This window comes from Lonchura striata, chromosome 7 (genome assembly GCF_050655825.1).
Source record: "Lonchura striata isolate lonStrDom1 chromosome 7, ASM5065582v1, whole genome shotgun sequence".
Classification (NCBI taxonomy): Eukaryota; Metazoa; Chordata; class Aves; order Passeriformes; family Estrildidae; genus Lonchura; species Lonchura striata.
The window spans coordinates 36,298,745-36,314,327 of record NC_140709.1 but is presented as its reverse complement, the minus strand read 5'-3'; the positions used below and the strand labels follow the sequence as shown (position 1 = coordinate 36,314,327).

At 52.9% G+C, this 15,583-nt stretch overlaps 1 protein-coding gene and 1 long non-coding RNA gene across 4 annotated transcripts in view; one reads left to right on the top strand and one right to left on the bottom strand.

Annotated features, from left to right (window-relative positions):
• The first annotated feature begins 843 nt into the window (after nt 1–843).
• On the top strand, nt 844–3,857 carry ARL4C (ARF like GTPase 4C). Its single transcript, XM_077785196.2, has 2 exons — nt 844–1,667; nt 1,808–3,857. The coding sequence occupies exons 1-2, from the start codon at nt 1,093–1,095 to the stop codon at nt 1,893–1,895; spliced, it is 663 nt and encodes a 220-aa protein (XP_077641322.1). The 5' UTR covers nt 844–1,092; the 3' UTR covers nt 1,896–3,857.
• The window catches only part of LOC146766955 (uncharacterized), a 55,234-nt gene continuing 42,024 nt past the window's right edge, over nt 2,374–15,583 (bottom strand). For 2 of the 3 annotated variants that reach the window (XR_014956825.1, XR_014956828.1), the window contains one exon: nt 2,374–13,336. This is a non-coding gene — a long non-coding RNA (uncharacterized LOC146766955). The other variant, XR_014956827.1, reaches the window with a different exon arrangement.

The following is a 15,583-nucleotide window of genomic DNA, read 5'->3' as shown; positions in this document are numbered from 1 at the left end:
GGGTAGTGGAAGGTGTCCCTGCCCGTGGCATGGGGGTGGAACTGAATCTTTAGTTGGAAGTAGATCTCCTGTGAGTAACTGGGACAGAAGTTCCATGGCTCAGCTACCCGGCCACTGGGGACCTCAGGAGCTTTATCAGGAGTTGTGGGAACTCACAACCTTTACAAAATATGAGACCCAAAAAGCATTAACGGCAGCGACCAACATTAGTGTCAGCCCTGCCCTGGATCCAACACAGGTGATGTTTTCCCCCTGTGGCATCTCTCTGCTTGGGGACACTGACAGCTGCAGGGGACACAGATGCTCCACATTGCTCTGCTGCTTTCCAGCTCGAATCATCACTGGTGCCAGGTGTCCCTGAAAAGCTGTGCCTAAACAGCTTCTGGTGTCTCACATGCAATAATTAATCCCAGAATCCCAGAATGGTTTGGGCTGGAAGGGACCTGAAAAAACATCTCATTCCCACCCCCTGCACTTGGCAGGGACACCTTCCACTATCCCAGGTTGCTCCAAGCCCCATCCAACCTGTCCTTGGACACTTCCAGAGATGGAGCAGCCACACCTTGGCTTGGTTACGGTTTTTAAGGGGGTTTTTACTGCTTGCTGCGGTCGGTCACGATGACAAACATCAGGATAATCGAGCTTCCAGCACAGGGGGATGGCGCTTCTGGGGGTCCCCGAGGAGCAGAAGCGCAGGCAAGGCCAGGTGGAGCTCGGCCAGGGCCAGGTGAAGCCCAGACAGGGGCGACCCTGGCAGGACGCGGGGCGGAGCGGGAGGAAGGCGGCGGCGCGGCCCCTCCTCTTCTCCTCTTTCTTTTCCTCCGCCTCCTCCTCCTCCTCCTCCTCCTCCTCCTCCTGCCGGGCGGGGCGAGGGTCGGCAGTCCCGGCGCGCTGCCGCCGCGTGGAGCCGCGCTGCATGTTCCCGATCCCTGATCCCGCATCCCTGATCCCGCATCCCTGATCCCGCATCCCTGATCCCACATCCCTGATCCCTGTTCCCGGCTCCCTCCGCCGCCCCCAGCCGTGCCCCCGCTGCGGGCCGGCGGCGCGGGGATGGGCGCGGGGCTGTGAGCGCGGCCGGGAGCCGTGGCCATGGGGAACATCTCCTCCAACATCTCCGCCTTCCAGTCCCTGCACATCGTCATGCTGGGCCTGGATTCGGCGGGAAAGACCACGGTGCTCTACCGCCTCAAGTTCAACGAGTTCGTCAACACCGTTCCCACCATCGGCTTCAACACCGAGAAGATCCGGCTCAGCAACGGGACGGCCAAGGGCATCAGCTGCCACTTCTGGGACGTGGGCGGCCAGGAGAAGCTGCGCCCGCTCTGGAAGTCCTACAGCCGCTGCACCGATGGCATCATCTACGTGGTGGACTCAGTGGATGTGGACCGGCTGGAGGAAGCCAAAACGGAGCTGCACAAGGTGACCAAGTTCGCGGAGAACCAGGGCACCCCGCTGCTGGTCATCGCCAACAAGCAGGACCTGCCCAAATCGCTGCCGGTGGCCGAGATCGAGAAGCAGCTGGCCCTCCACGAGCTGACCCCTTCCACCACCTACCACATCCAGCCCGCCTGCGCCATCATCGGCGAGGGGCTGACGGAGGGCATGGACAAGCTCTACGAGATGATCCTCAAGCGCAGGAAGTCCCTCAAGCAGAAGAAGAAGCGGTAGAAGCCCAGCTGAGGCGGGGAGGGATTGGGGAGCAGACAAAGGAACTGAGGGGGAGACAGAACCAAAGCGATTCTTTTGGGTTTAATCGTTCTTTTTTTTTCCCTCTTCATTTTTTTTCCTCCTTCCCCAAAGGATAGACAGACAATAGTGGTGATAACAAAGCGGCTCCCTCCAGCCGAGCCCAGATCCCGGAGCTCCCCTCGCCCACCGCCCCGTGCTCCTGAGGGTCTGATGCGGACTCCCTTGGGCTGGAAACACGGGAAAACGGGGTGAATCCCCCCTCTCCATCTCCGGGACCACCGAGCCTTTGTGTGCCGGGGAACCAGCAGGGCAGGCCCCTGTTAAAGCGCGTTTGAGCGGAGCCCAGCGTGCTTTTGGATCTTTAACGTGGGCATTTGGGGGTGTCGATGCCAGACCCCCACATGCATTTTGGGGCGGGGGGTCGGTGATGCTGGCGGGTGCCGGATGCACCGTGGCTCGGCAAGGTCGGCGGGGTGGGCGCGGGGGGGGGGGGGCTTGCAGTCCTCATCCCTGCATCCTCACATCCCTGGATCCCTCCCCCGCGGGTGGCGGTGGGAAGGGGTGTTGAAAGCTTGGATGGGGGGTTGGACCAGCAGAAAATGTCTTGGAAGGGTGGGTGTGGTGGGTAAGGGGTCATCCACCCACCCTGGCTGGTGTTTTAGGGTGCAGAGCAAGGACGGGCAGCCTTTGGCTTGTAGGGGGAGGATGCGACACTGGGGTGCTGAGTAGTGCAGAGCTTTAAGCTCCTGGCTCAAAAAAAGGGTGGAAAGGCTGGAAAAAGGAAAAAGAATACCCAAGGGTTTGGGGTGAACGCTGCTGGAAGCGCTGGGGGGGTTGTGCAGGACCGGTGTCACCTTCGGCAGCAAAGCACCCCGCAGGTGTGCATTGTCCCCGTGCTCAGGGTGGGAGTGCTCCAAGGTGCGGCTTTGGAGGTGATCCAAACTAGGAATTACTTAGTGAAACCCCCCAAAAAGGCAGAGTTCGGGGTTCTGGCCACTATGCTACTCTGCAGTGGGGCAGGAGGCCAAGTCAGGGAGGGTCGTGGCAGGGCAGGATGGATGGACGGATGGATGGATGAATGGACGTACAGACAGAGATGGCCAGAGCCTGCAAAAAATCTCTGCTGGAAAGGGAAGATGGCAGGGGTGAAGAGGCATCAGGGGGTTGTGGTAGGTTTTTAATAAATATTCAAACCTGATTAAAAGCCCCTCGCTTCCCCCAGCAGCCACATGGGCAAGCTGTGCCTGCAGAGCAGCCTGAGCACCCGGGCAGGGTTGGGCCTGGCCGCCTCTTCCTGCAGGTGAACATTTTATACCTGCATGGGGCTGAGGACCAAAATCCACTTGCTGTCTGTGTTTCAGCCTGGGATCTGGCTCTCCGGTGTCCTGGCTTCCCACAGAGCTGAAGCAGGCAGCCCTCAGGGGCCAAATATCCTGAGTTTGGAGGCAGGCAGGATTTTCTGGTGATTTTACACCAGCTTTCCCATTTTCAAACCCCTTCCCAGAGCAGCCAAGGGGAAAGCACCAAGCAGACAAAAGCAAAATGCCTTTCGGGTTTTGGGGAGTTGATCCTCCCCTTGCAGCGACGAGCGCCTTCCAAACAGCATTTTTGGGGGGCGGGGGCGTTTGTTAGGGAACAAATGTTGCAGCCGAGTTGTGTTTGTTCTCCTTTTGCGGGGTTTGAGTCCTGATCTGTGTGGGCTGGTCCCATCCGTTCAGGTGGCTCTCTTCCCGCTCCCTCGGGTTTCCCTGCTTTGTCTTCACCTCCAACACTTTGGTACTTGCTGTCAAGAGAGAGAGAAAGAATTATTTATTTTTGATGCCACAGAAGCCACACGTATTAACCCATTTTGGGAGAGCAACCTGTTTGGAATGTAAAAGCTGTTTTGACCCCAGCAGCTCCAGGGTGATCAGGTTTTAGGAATGACACCTGCAGGCTGTTGGTGGTGGGTTTTTTTACCTCCTGGCTGGTCTCGTTTAGCACATGCTGGCAGTGGAAAGGCTGTTCTTACAGAGCTGGGTCCTTCCTGGGAGCTCGTTCCACCCAGATGAGCATCCCCTTGGAGAGATGGCAGAGGACTGGAAGGTTCGGGTGGGACGCTGTGCCCGTGCCCTTGCCAGCCACTCTGCTTTCTGCAATAATTAAAAAGACTTTTCCAACAAATAGCTCCTGGCTTCCGTGGTGTTTCCGTAACGCCCCACCCGGTTTTCCCCCTTCCCCGTGTGAAGATGAGCGTCGCCCTCGGCGGGCTGCAAGAAGAGGGGCCTCAGCAGAGCAGCCCCCAAGGGCTCTTTGCAAGGCCATGCATCTTCTCAGATTCTGGATGACCCGGGTTTTTTGGCAGGTCTCATTCCCCAGGTCCATTTGCCGCGTTCCTATCCATGATAACCTGTGTCCTGTCCTCGCCATTGTCCGTCAGTCTCTGTTCCTCCCGTCTTTCCTTTTTTTCATTTTGTTTTTTTTTTCTTTTTTTAAGATGCAGACATAATGCTGTGAACTGAAATAAATTATTTATACAATGAAAGGGCCTGATAAAAAAAAAAAAAAACAACCAAAACCCAGTGTTCTGCTTGTTTCTCAGTATCAGTGCTGCATTCTGTGTGGTTTGAAGGAGGTTCCTGCTGCCTCCCCAAGGAGAGGAGACAAGGGGACAGAGAAGTGACCTGCCGAGGATCCAGTCACGGTGTGTCACGTGGCAGCCCGCTAGGACATGGGGGACATCCGTAATTTGCTGGTTAATGAAATCTGAGCTCTTTTGCAGGTCACTTAATGTCCCTGCATCTCTGCTGCTGTCTGTGAGAGAGGAGGATACTTTTTGGTGGGGGAGGGATTTTGTTCCACCACCTCCTCTGATTTGAAATCCATGTTAGGGGGGCGATCACGCAGAGAGGAAGTTCCCATTTTTGCTCAGCATAGCTTTTTTTAAACGGGTGGCCTCGGGCAAATGGTGTCGGTGGCAGAAACCCAGGTCTGCGGGGGTTAAAACACCCCTTGGGAACAGGATGCTGCAGACAGAGCTTGAGGCTGCCTCTGCTGCTGGGTGGCTGCTGACACAGGAAACCCAGGGTGACATTTCGGGGGAGCGGCGGAGCTGGGTGGCAAATGACTTTCTTTCTCCTGTTTTTTTTCTGATGATGACAAGGCAGCCAGAGGGGAAATGATGAGCCTGACTTGTGAAAGTGAGATTTGGAAGGGCTTGGAGTGTTCTCACCCCACCCGAGGTTTGTGGGGTGCGCAGTGCCTGGGTGAGGGGATGTGGTGTCTGCAGGGCAGGGGTGGGGGGCTCTGGGGGCTGACAGGAGCCCAGGGTATGGCTGGAGCTGTGTCAGGGCAGGCTCAGACTGGAGATCAGGGAAAGGTTCTTCTGAGGGTGCTGGGCACTGCCCAAGGAATGGGCACAGCCCCAGGCTGACAAGAGCCTGAGGAACATTTCAACAATGCTCTCAGGGTGGGATTGTTGGGGTGTCTGTGCAGGGCCAGGGATTGGACTCCATGATCCTTTTGGATTCCTTCCAGTTCAGGAGATTCCATGATTCTTTGAACCCAAAGGCTTATCCAGCACTGCAGCTGCTGAGCTGCTATCAAGGCTCAGAAATCCCTTGGAGCTGAGCTGGACCGTGGCATTTCAGGATTGAGTTGTGGATTGCTCAGCTGCCCCCTGACCTTGCAGAGAGCCTCTGGAAGGTGCAGTTCCCCACGGGCTCCCTCCTCACCCAGAGCATTACTGACAGGCGTCTGTCCCTCTGCCACACAGTTCAGTGCTCCTGAAGATGCTCCTGACCATCCTCTGGCCCCATTTTCCATGGGACATTGTGTGCATGTTCCTCCTGTTTTCATGGATCTGAAAGCCCAGCAGTGCAACTTCCTTAGCCTGAAGGGACTTGTCCTCATGGATCCCACCTGGCAGAAGCTGATTTTGGGGGGTTTTCCAGCTGGCCCGGAGGTGTGGATGCTGCCATTGTGTCCCTGGGCTTATCTGTGTGCCAGGGGAGCTGGACTTTGGTCCCTTGGTCACACATGGAGGGGGGGGGTGGGTGGTGCTTTCCTCCTGGTTTAAGGGGGAACCATCCCTTTCCCTGCAGTGGAGGAAAAGAAACAGCTGCCAGGGTTTGAGGCTGTGTCTTATTGATGATCCTGAGATTGTAAAAAGTCTCTGTCTTTCAGGCCTGTGTCCAAAGCAGAAGCCATAATTGGTCTGTGCTGGTTTCCAGGTTGTTTATTCTGTTTATCTCTCACATGTTCTGCTGCCCTGCCCAGCTCTGTCCTGCAGGGCAGCGTGTGGGGCTCTGCCCTCAGTGGGATGTGACAAACATTAAATACCAGAAACTCCCTGGGCTGCATTTACAATAACGTGCCAATATCTGTCACCTACGTTGGACAGTGTGTCCCCAGCCTGAACCTACAGAAAAATGCCAACACCACAGTGAAACATGGAGGGCATGAAGAAGGAGCAAAAGGACAAGGCACACCCAATTTCCTCCATCTTGTGCCCTTTGGTCCCCTAATCTAGAATCCTAAAATTTTACTTTTGCACCCGTGCCACTCTTAATTATTACTTATATTAAACACTCAGAGCTGGTAATTCATCCTGTAAGATTGAAAACTCTTTTGCATGGACAGAGATCACAGACAGTGTCTCTGGGGGCTCTGTCCAGGGGGGTTCCTGACCCCTGCCAGGGTCCCAGGCCTGCCAGGACAGCCAGAGGGAAGCCCTGGATTCCCACAGGACGGGAGGGGCTGTGCTCTGTGGCCAGCGGAGCTCCTTGTGCTTCCACCGCCATCCTCCCCGGAGCAGCGTGTCCTGCTGGCCAGAGTGCTTCTGTCAGCAGGGGGGAGGCGGTGTTCGGGCTGGCTGTCCTGAGAGCATCACACAAGGCCCCAATGGATGGGGCTGTGCCCCCAGCCCGGGCAGGCAGAGTGGCCAAACAGCGAGGGACAGTCGGGACAGTCCCTGGCCTGATGTCTGGGGAGTGCCCAGGGACTCTGCAGTCCCTGCACAGGACTGGCCGGGAGATCAAACAGCGAGGGAGCAGTTGGGCTGTGAGCTACAGCAGCTGACAAGGACCTGGAACATTCCAAGAGGATGGATCAGGGCTGGGAGCAGTGGGAGATGGGGTCAGGACAGCGATGAGCAGAGGGGAGCCATCAGTGTGTCCCTGGTGGACCCCCCTCTCTGCAGGGACCAGGGAAGGTTGCTGAGTGCTCTCCCAGTGTCCCCTTGGTGAATCCCACTTTTCCAAGCATGCAGCTTCCCGACATCTCCTCTAGCCCGGGAGCCCCTCTGCTGCAGGTCCTGCCTTGCCTCGTGCTGTGTCAGCCGTACGGGTCCTTCTGCATCTCTTCCCTGGCTTTGCCTCGTTAAGCTAAATCCCTCTGCTTTATTTCAAATGGGATTTGCTTCCCAAGCAAGGATCTTTAAAAGGATCATCCTGGTTAATGCAATCCTGAGGGCGCTGGACCCTTGGAGTGTGGTGCAGGGCACTGGCAGCTATTGCACAGCACCAGGTGCTTCTGGCCAAATTTTGGGGGTGGCTGAGGATGACCATCCCTTTAAAACAGTCTAGAAACCACAACCAGAAGAAAGAAAAAAAATCCCACAATGATTCAAATGTTGTTTCCTTTGTTTCAGGCAGCTCCATCCTGGAGCTTCTTCAATGGGAATTACCCCCAAATCACCAGTTTTTGTCTGAGCAGCAAAAGGCCACTGCTGTGAGTTACTTTAAGCACTTTGCACACACACCATGAAAAAAAAAAGCCTCGTACTGGCCCGGCAGAGCAAAATTGAGACATTTCAGCACGAAGATGTTTGAATATGGAGGGCTCAGCTTGGGAATATTTGCTCTAATAAACCATTCTGTTTATTTCAGTTTAGCCTGTGTTTGCTTCCCTCAGACCTTCGTGTGAGATTTCAGGCAGGAAAGCTCACAGAGCCCATCAAAATCTCCAGCAATGACATTAAAACACTGCTGGAAGGTGAGTTATGGAGCCTGGACACCCCCCAGGTGACCAGAAAGAATCCCATGTGTCCCATGAACCTCCTGCCCTCCCTCCCTGGCAGCCCTGACTGATGGCATCCCACAGCTTCCCAAAATGCTGGAAGCACGATGGGAAGAGCACAGAGCTCTTCATCAGCCCACAGATTAGAGTCTTCCCATTTATTGTAAGTCATCCTTATTTATTGCTGTGAATGATATAATAGATAGGAATTCTAATTATAATTACTGATATTAACAATATTATAATACATATATATATTAATAAATAGTGATAAAAACAGCAAATAAATAACAAAAGGGTGGGCAGGTCCTGACACAGAGTTCCCAGAGCTGCTGTAGCTGCCCCTGGATCCCTGGAAGTGTCCAAGGCCAGGCTGGACAGGGCTTGGAGCACTCAGGGATAGTGGAAAGTGTCTCTGCCCGTGGCAGGGGTTGGAATGGAATGAGCTTTAAGGTCTTTTCCACCCCAAACCATTCTGGGATTCTGGGATTATTTTTATTGCTCAGCCCAAATTTTGCAGCTGGGCTGAGCTGCTCTGGTTCTCGTATCCCATGATGCTGGAGCACTCCCAGAAGATAGGGACTGGGGAAACAGGCACTCCCAAAGCTCCTGATCCCACCTGGCATTGCTTTCAAGTATTTTGCTGTCAGGAAGGGAACAGGATGCAAAGCTGGGCCTAAATGCAGGTTTTTTATACTCCTGCCTAACTTTGGTCACACGACTTAACTTGCCCCAAACTTCTTCTCCACAGGAATAAAAGGAAATTTCCAGCATTTTTTCCTGTTCCCTGAGCTTCAGAAAGAAATTTGGGCTGGTGTGATTCTCCGATCCCCATGGTAAAGATGCTAAACCTGCAGGACTATATCTTCCCTGGTGGAGGAAGGGGTTGAAGGCTGAGGGTGGAGGGAGATTCCTGCAGATCCAGGTGCTCCTGCTGTGCCATGGCCATGTTATTTGGTCCCTAATTATTATTTGGTCCCAAATTATTTCTGCCCTGAGATAAGAAAGTCAGGGTATCCCCCAGCCTCTCAGCTGGAGGTGGCAGGGATTATTTGCTTTCTTGGGGCTAAAATGAGGTGTTTTGGGGGATCTGTTTGCCTGGGCACCCCAAACTGGGCCACCAGAGCTGCACCAGGGCTGTCTGGGTGCCTTGGCTCAGCCCCTGGCAGCTCCAGACCACGCTGGTTTAATTTCTGAGCTCTCTGAAAGCCTCCAGCCATATCCTGCAAGTGCTGGCTGCCAGATGGAAGGTGACAGCCCATCCTCAGCCCTGGCCCCACAGCTGTGGGGTGCCCCGCAGCTGCGGGGATGGCACTGGCACCCTGGGGACAGGAACTGCTGTCCCCACCACAGCACGGTGCCAGGGCTGGGAGCAGCTCGGGACTCTGCCACACAGCCAGCAGAGGTGAAGGCCCGGCGTGGCAGTGGGAGCTGGGAACACAGGGGTTGTTGTGCTGGTTAATGTTAAACAGCCCTGGAAAGCCTCTCCTGCCCTCCCGAACAAAGGGGCCCTTCCAGCTCTTTGGCAGCTTCTCCACCCTTCTGCTGTGGGTGGGAATGTCCAGGGGCTGCAGAGGGAATGGCAGGGCTGCAAGTTTCCATCCTGCCAGGATGGGCTGTGCTCTTCCCAACCATCCTTGGAAAACACCTGGGTGCTTGGAGGGAGCTGCTGGAGAGGACAATGGGTGCTGGGGAGAAATAAACACCAAAATAACGACTCACAACCCGCACACAGAATCACAGAATTCCAGAATGGCTTGGGTTGGAAAGGCCTTGAAGCTCATCCAGTGCCATGGGCAGGGACACCTTCCACTAGACCAGGCTGCTCCAGCCTGGCCTTGGACACTTGCAGGGATCCAGGGGCAGCCACAGCTGCTCTGGTCACCCTGTGCCAGGGCCGGCCCATCCTCCCAGGGCGTAATTCCTTCCTGAATTTCTCCTTGGAGCCTGCCCTTGCTTGTACCCCATCCACAGGCTCATCTCCAGAATAAATGGCCTTCAGCCTTCCCTGTGCATCTGGACATTCCTTCTCTTGCAGGAATGGCCAGGGGGTAGCACCTGATGGTCCCAGAGAGGTGGGGAGACTTCTGCTGCCTCAGCCCAGCCCTGGGACCTGCTGTGTTCCTTCTGGGACTTCCAGCAGCTCCAGGGTAGCTCAGACTGGGAATGGGGTGGCAAGGATGGTATAAAATCATCCTGTGACAGTCTTCCCTGCAGATTCTAGCACCAAACATCTTCCCACCAAACATCTTCCCACCCAGCCTGGCCTCTCTGGGGTTGGGATGCCGAGTCCAAAGAGCTGAGAATTTGTCCCTCATCAGCTGCAGAACCTCCTGCAGGGAAAACAGCCCACCTGGGCCCTGTCCTTCTTCCCCTGTGAGAGCAAGCAGGGGGGAGGACTAAAACTATTTATTACACCTGAAGCATCAGCATTTTCTATGTCCCAGGGAGCTGTTGGGGTGCAGTGGGTGAAATCCAAGCATTATTGCTGGTGAAGAAGTCCTGGTGTGACCATGTGGAGCATGAGGGGGCCATAAAGCCATCGGGAGGACTGAGAGGGGAAAAAAGAAAAGTCCTGCTGGAGTTTTAGCATTGTGGCCTGAGGATTTCTAACCCCTGAGGACTGGCTTAGCTCTGGATGAGGGAAAGCCTGGGAGAAGAGGATTTGGGGTCCATGAGCAACGCGCTCATCTCACACCGTGGGGCTGGAGCCTCTGGGTGCAGAGAGACAGGGGCTGCTGCTGCCAGCCCCAGGGAGGGGTTGCTAACACCAAGGCTTGATGTTTATCATCCAAGGGCCCAGGGGAGACTTGGTGCTCAAGGCTTCTTTATTTTTAGCTGGATAATGGAGACAGTGATGTAGGAAGAGGGGAGGGAGAAGGCAGGGCTGTACCTGCTGAGATATTCAAGTTCCTTATTTGTAATTCCTGGTAAAGAAGTTCTGGATATGTGAGGGGGTTTACATATATTTATGTATATTTTTATATGGGTGTTTATATCCCATCCATGTTCTGGTATATAAATATATATAAATATATAATTACACACAAGGAAGGATACATTGCAAATATTCCCTTAGCTGCTTCTGCCCCTCTTGAAGAGGAGCTTTAAGGTGTTGATGTGACACTTGGTGACACGGTTTAGTGATGACCTTGGCAGTTTTGGCAGAGTATTTGGACTTCATGATCTTAAAGAGCCTTTCCAGTTCTACAGTTCTGTGTTTCTCCTGGTGGTTGGCATCTCCACCTTTTCCCATCCTGTGCTGGGTTTTGCCTTTCCCCACACCATGGATGTGTTTATGGAGGCAATCACAGATCTCTGTGACCTCTGCATGTCCCTTTTAAATTATTGGGTCCCAAATTATTTCTTCTCTGGGATAAGAAACTCAGGGTATCCCCCAGACTCTCAGCTGGAGTTGTCAGGGATGCTTTTTGGGGTGAGGATGAAGTGCTTTAGGGGCATCTGTTTGCCTGGGCACCTCAAATTTCTGCCAAGCCCTGAAGTGGGAATGCTGCCCACGGAGTGGGTGTTTATCCAGCCCCTGTTCCCAGCAGCCTCAGCCAGGTCATGTCCTGGTGATCCATTAACCAGGGAGGGAGAGAGGCCCCTGTGCAAACCTTGGCATCTGCAGTGGAGCTGCTTGGAAAGCAGCCAGTGCTGCTCTTCCCTGGCCATCCACAAAATAAAAAAAACCCAAGGATTCATCAAAAAAGAAGCCATTTCATGGAAATGCTGGTGGCAAAGTGCCACAGTGATGGGGGAAAAGACGGGAGGCATAGTGACCTTGGATAATGCTGAGACAACACTGCTGGGATGGATCGTGCTTGCTCTGAGATGGCTTTTCACTGGGAATTTTGGAAGGAATTTTGCATTATTGAAGGTATATAATGAAATCTGGGCAGGGCACAAGGGGTATTCTCCATGCTGGGGCTGTTTTCTCACTGGGTACCCACAAATTTCCAATATTGGTAGCCCAGGAATCCCAGGAAACTCTCAGAAATGGCAGCAGAAGAAACTTTATCCCATTTCCCCCCTGCTCCCAATCCCCTGCCCTCTTGGAGCTCCTGTGTCAGGAAATGTGCAGGAAAACTGGTGCATTTCTGATGATCTGAGCTCCCTCAGCCAAGACAAGACCCAGCTTGCAACGAATATGGGTAATTTATGTGTGGATAATAATGAGAGGGAGAGCAGCATGCAAAAGGAGTTTGTCTCTCATTCCCCTGTGGTAGATAGGGACAGGCAAATGGAAGATTTCGGGATGTAACAGAAAGCAAGACTCTTCCCCCCTCATCCTGTGATATGTAATCCATCACCCCTGAGACATGTAACCCCTCCTAACTCAGTAGTTTTCCACCCCTTACTAACCCTAGAGACCCTACCTTCTTCCTTTGACGTAGCAAAGCCCCCTTGACTATTTAACCTCACAAGATAAGGTAATAAACGCCATTTGACCATCCACCACATTGGTGTCAGTGTATGTCTGTGGCCCGAGTGGCCCGGGCGAGGCTGGGCTGCCGTGCTGTCCCTTGGAACCAGGTCGCCTGCCTTCTCAGCAGAAGGCAACATTCCCCTCAGCCCTGCTCCTGAGGCTTTGCCCTACCCAGAAAAGTTATTCCTGACTATCCTAGGGGGATTAATTCACGTGGGACCTTCCTGAGTCCTCCCTTTCGCTCTAATCAATCCGCTGTGGATCCAATCGCTAAATCAGGTAAAATAAACCAAACAAAAATTACTTTTCTCCCCAAAATCCCCCTAAACCTGTATTCTTTTGCATCCTTGCAGATCCTAGGCTGGATTTTCCCTACAGACTGGTCCTTGGGAACACAGCAGAAATAAATCCAGCTTCAAAGTCCAGTGTAATAACTCACTCTCCAAACCCTTCCTGGTGCTGGCAGAAACCAGAAGCCCTGACGCATTTATTTGGTTTTTTTTCATAGAAAAGCAATAGCAAGGGCAAATATAGAACTTGTGAGAGGTCTCATGGCAGAGCTTCAATAAACAGATTTATTACCTGAAACAGCAGGAGAAGGCCTGGGAGCTTTGCACTGTGTGGCACAACTCTGAAAAGGAAAATCCTTTAAAAGGTGCCCTTTTGGGTGAGAAGAACCTTGGCAGCTTCAGGTCTGATTGGGAAAATAACACAGGGAACTCTGCAAGGCTCAGATATTTTCTTTTTTCCGCTCTCTCCATCTCAAAAGGGGACTGATCTGTGCCTTTTCAGAGCAGGGAGGGGTTAAGTCTAACCCTGAATTCCTCACTCCATCCCCAACACCACATGCACGGATAATGTGCCTTTAATTACTGTTAATTACTTAATCCTTCTCTCCAGGTCTGCTTAAGACTCTGCCTTAATTGCTCACAAACAAGCTCTGGACATGCACAGGGTGTAATGGAGACACCAAGTTCCCTAAATCCCATTTCCTACAGGTTTGGCCTCTCCTTCCCCACCTTTCCCAGCAGATGGAATTCCCAGTGATTTGCTCCAGGCTTCCCGTGGCAGTTTTCCAGGTGATTTTCAGGCTGCCCTGATGACCCTGGGTCTTGCTTCAGGCCGCTTTCACCTCCCTGGGGATTAGCAAGGCATGGGACATCATTTCCAGCAGCTCCAGGGACATCCCAAGCAGGTGGGATGGGAGAGTCCCTTCCCCTGCAGGAAAAATGGGAAGCAAGAAGAGAGAATGAAACCCCAGCCTTGGCTGAGCTGGGTGGCAGCAAGTTCTGTGAGAAAATAACAGTGTGAAAAATTCAGTTTTAAGCCCTGACTGCTCAGGGCAAGGCCTAACGTCTTAGAGGGAAAGCAGCAACTCCTCACTGTGGAAGAATTACAAGGAAATCGACTTCTGAAACAAAACAGTGGCAGAATCTCCAATCAGCACCGGCTGCAGGCAACAATATCAATCCCAATCACATTTTTCCAGCCAGGCTGCTCATCAGACACGACATTAGTGCAGGCTGGGAGGAGGAAGAAATACAAACTGTAATTCCTATGGGCAGAGCTGAGCAAATCTATGGATACAGCATCAAGCACCACATCAGCCAAAACACAGGAAAGCCCCATGGCAACCATTCCCAGAATGAGACAGAAGGAGAGGATCAGAATCACAAAATCCCAGGATAATTTGGCTTGCAAGGACCTTAAATCTCATCCCATTCCACCTCCTGCAGGGCAGGGACACCTTCCAGTAGCCCAGGGTTCTCCAAGCCCCATCCAAGCTGGCCTGGGACACTTCCAGGGATCCAGGGGCAGCCATGGCTGCTCTGGTGCCACCAGCTCTGGCTCACGGCAGGAGGCAGCAGGGCTGTGGCAGGGGCATGCAGAGTGGGATTTCCCCTTCTCTGGGTATCCCCACAACATCAGCTCCGTTATCCCCAGCCACGAACGAGAGGCAGAAAAAGGCTCCTCAAGGAAGAGAAATGGGGGAGAGGTGGTCCATGAGCCCAGCTTGGCTCCCAGAATGTGTCAGGCAGGAATGAAGCACTGCAGGGCACTTGTAGATGTGGAATTACTGCAGTGAGAGGTCTGGCAGTGCAGGTTGCTCTCAGTCATCACCACAAACCAGTCACAAGGGCTGGGGCATCTCCCAGTGATTCCAAGTGCTCGTGCTCCAGGTGAAATCCAAACCCTCCCACTTCAGTTCCAGCACCTCATGTGTTTCCTGTCACATTCCTGTCCCAAACACCTCCAGCAAGGTCCATCCCTGCCCAGGGGATTAATGCAGGGAGAATCATGAGGACTGTGACTCTTGCCTTCCCTGAAATGCCAGCTCCTCCACGTGATGCCAGCTCCTGGGAATTTCAACCCAAGCTTTGTGGTTTAGAACAAGTTCCACATCCTGGGGGTAACTTTTCATGCTGAGGAGCCCCACCTTCCCTCTCAGATATCAGAAGGGGAACTTGCAGCCTCCTGGGTGATGCAGCAGATTGGAAAGAAGCCAGTGCTTAGCATTAAAAAAAAAAAACAAACCAAAAACAAAAAACCCAAACAACAAACTCAAACTAAAAATGAACTCCTGAGTTTTACTCCTGTTTCAGGATTTTGCAACAGCTTGCTGGAAGTGGTTTTGTCCCTTCTAACAGCAGAAGTTGCATCAGAAGTTGTGCTAACAAGTAACGTAGGACAGTCAGAGGAAACAGAGGGTGACTGCAGGGACCAAGCCCCAGCAGGCTGAGGTTTTCCACCCACAAGGTCCCTTGAGAGCTGGAGATAAAACCCGGTTCTCCCAGAGATTTGAGCTTGTCCCTGTCCCACTTTGAGAGACAGGGAGAGAGTTGCACCCCACCACTGTGTCTGTAATAAGTAACTAATCACTGCCCTGAGGGTGAGATTCTGAGCCATGAAATTCCCAAAATGCAGAGTGAAAAATCAGGTGTTATGCTTCTTTTCCAAGGAAAAAAAAAGAGACCTTAAACACCAGCAAGTGTTTAAACTCCTGTGGGAGCCATCCCAGCTGACCCAAACACTGTCTGCTCTCATTCTTGGCACCAGAGGCATCCCTAAAATGGGATCCCAGGCCCTAAAGCTTTGTCCGGGGTGAAAGGTTGCTGTGACAAAGCCAGGGTGCATTTCCCAGGTGGGAAAAGCCTCGGGTCCCTGTGCCCTCACCTTTTGTCTCTGGCTGCAGTGGGGTGCTGGGGAGTGTTGGGTGGTCCATCCCTGCCTGCAGACTGAATAAATTAAATTTCAGTTGTTGGAAATCAAAATGTCCATCAGATATTTTTGGAGGTTCCAGACCCTGGTCAGAAGCATTTGAGACCCTGCAAACAGCTGTGATTTTGAGCTTGAGCCATAGAATTATTTATCAACCTTGCAGGAAGAACAAGAAGTCACAAAAGTTTAGATGTTATAGTAGAAGTAGTTATAAAGCAGAGGGAAGAATTTTTTGGTATTGTACAA

Bases quoted from the DNA above. Each gene is read 5' to 3' on its own strand.
- ARL4C (XM_077785196.2), top strand. From the start codon at position 1,093: ATGGGGAACATCTCCTCCAACATCTCCGCCTTCCAGTCCCTGCACATC. The intron at 1,668-1,807 runs GTAGAAGCCCAG...CCCCAAAGGATA, and splicing joins CTCAAGCAGAAGAAGAAGCG to GACAGACAATAGTGGTGATA.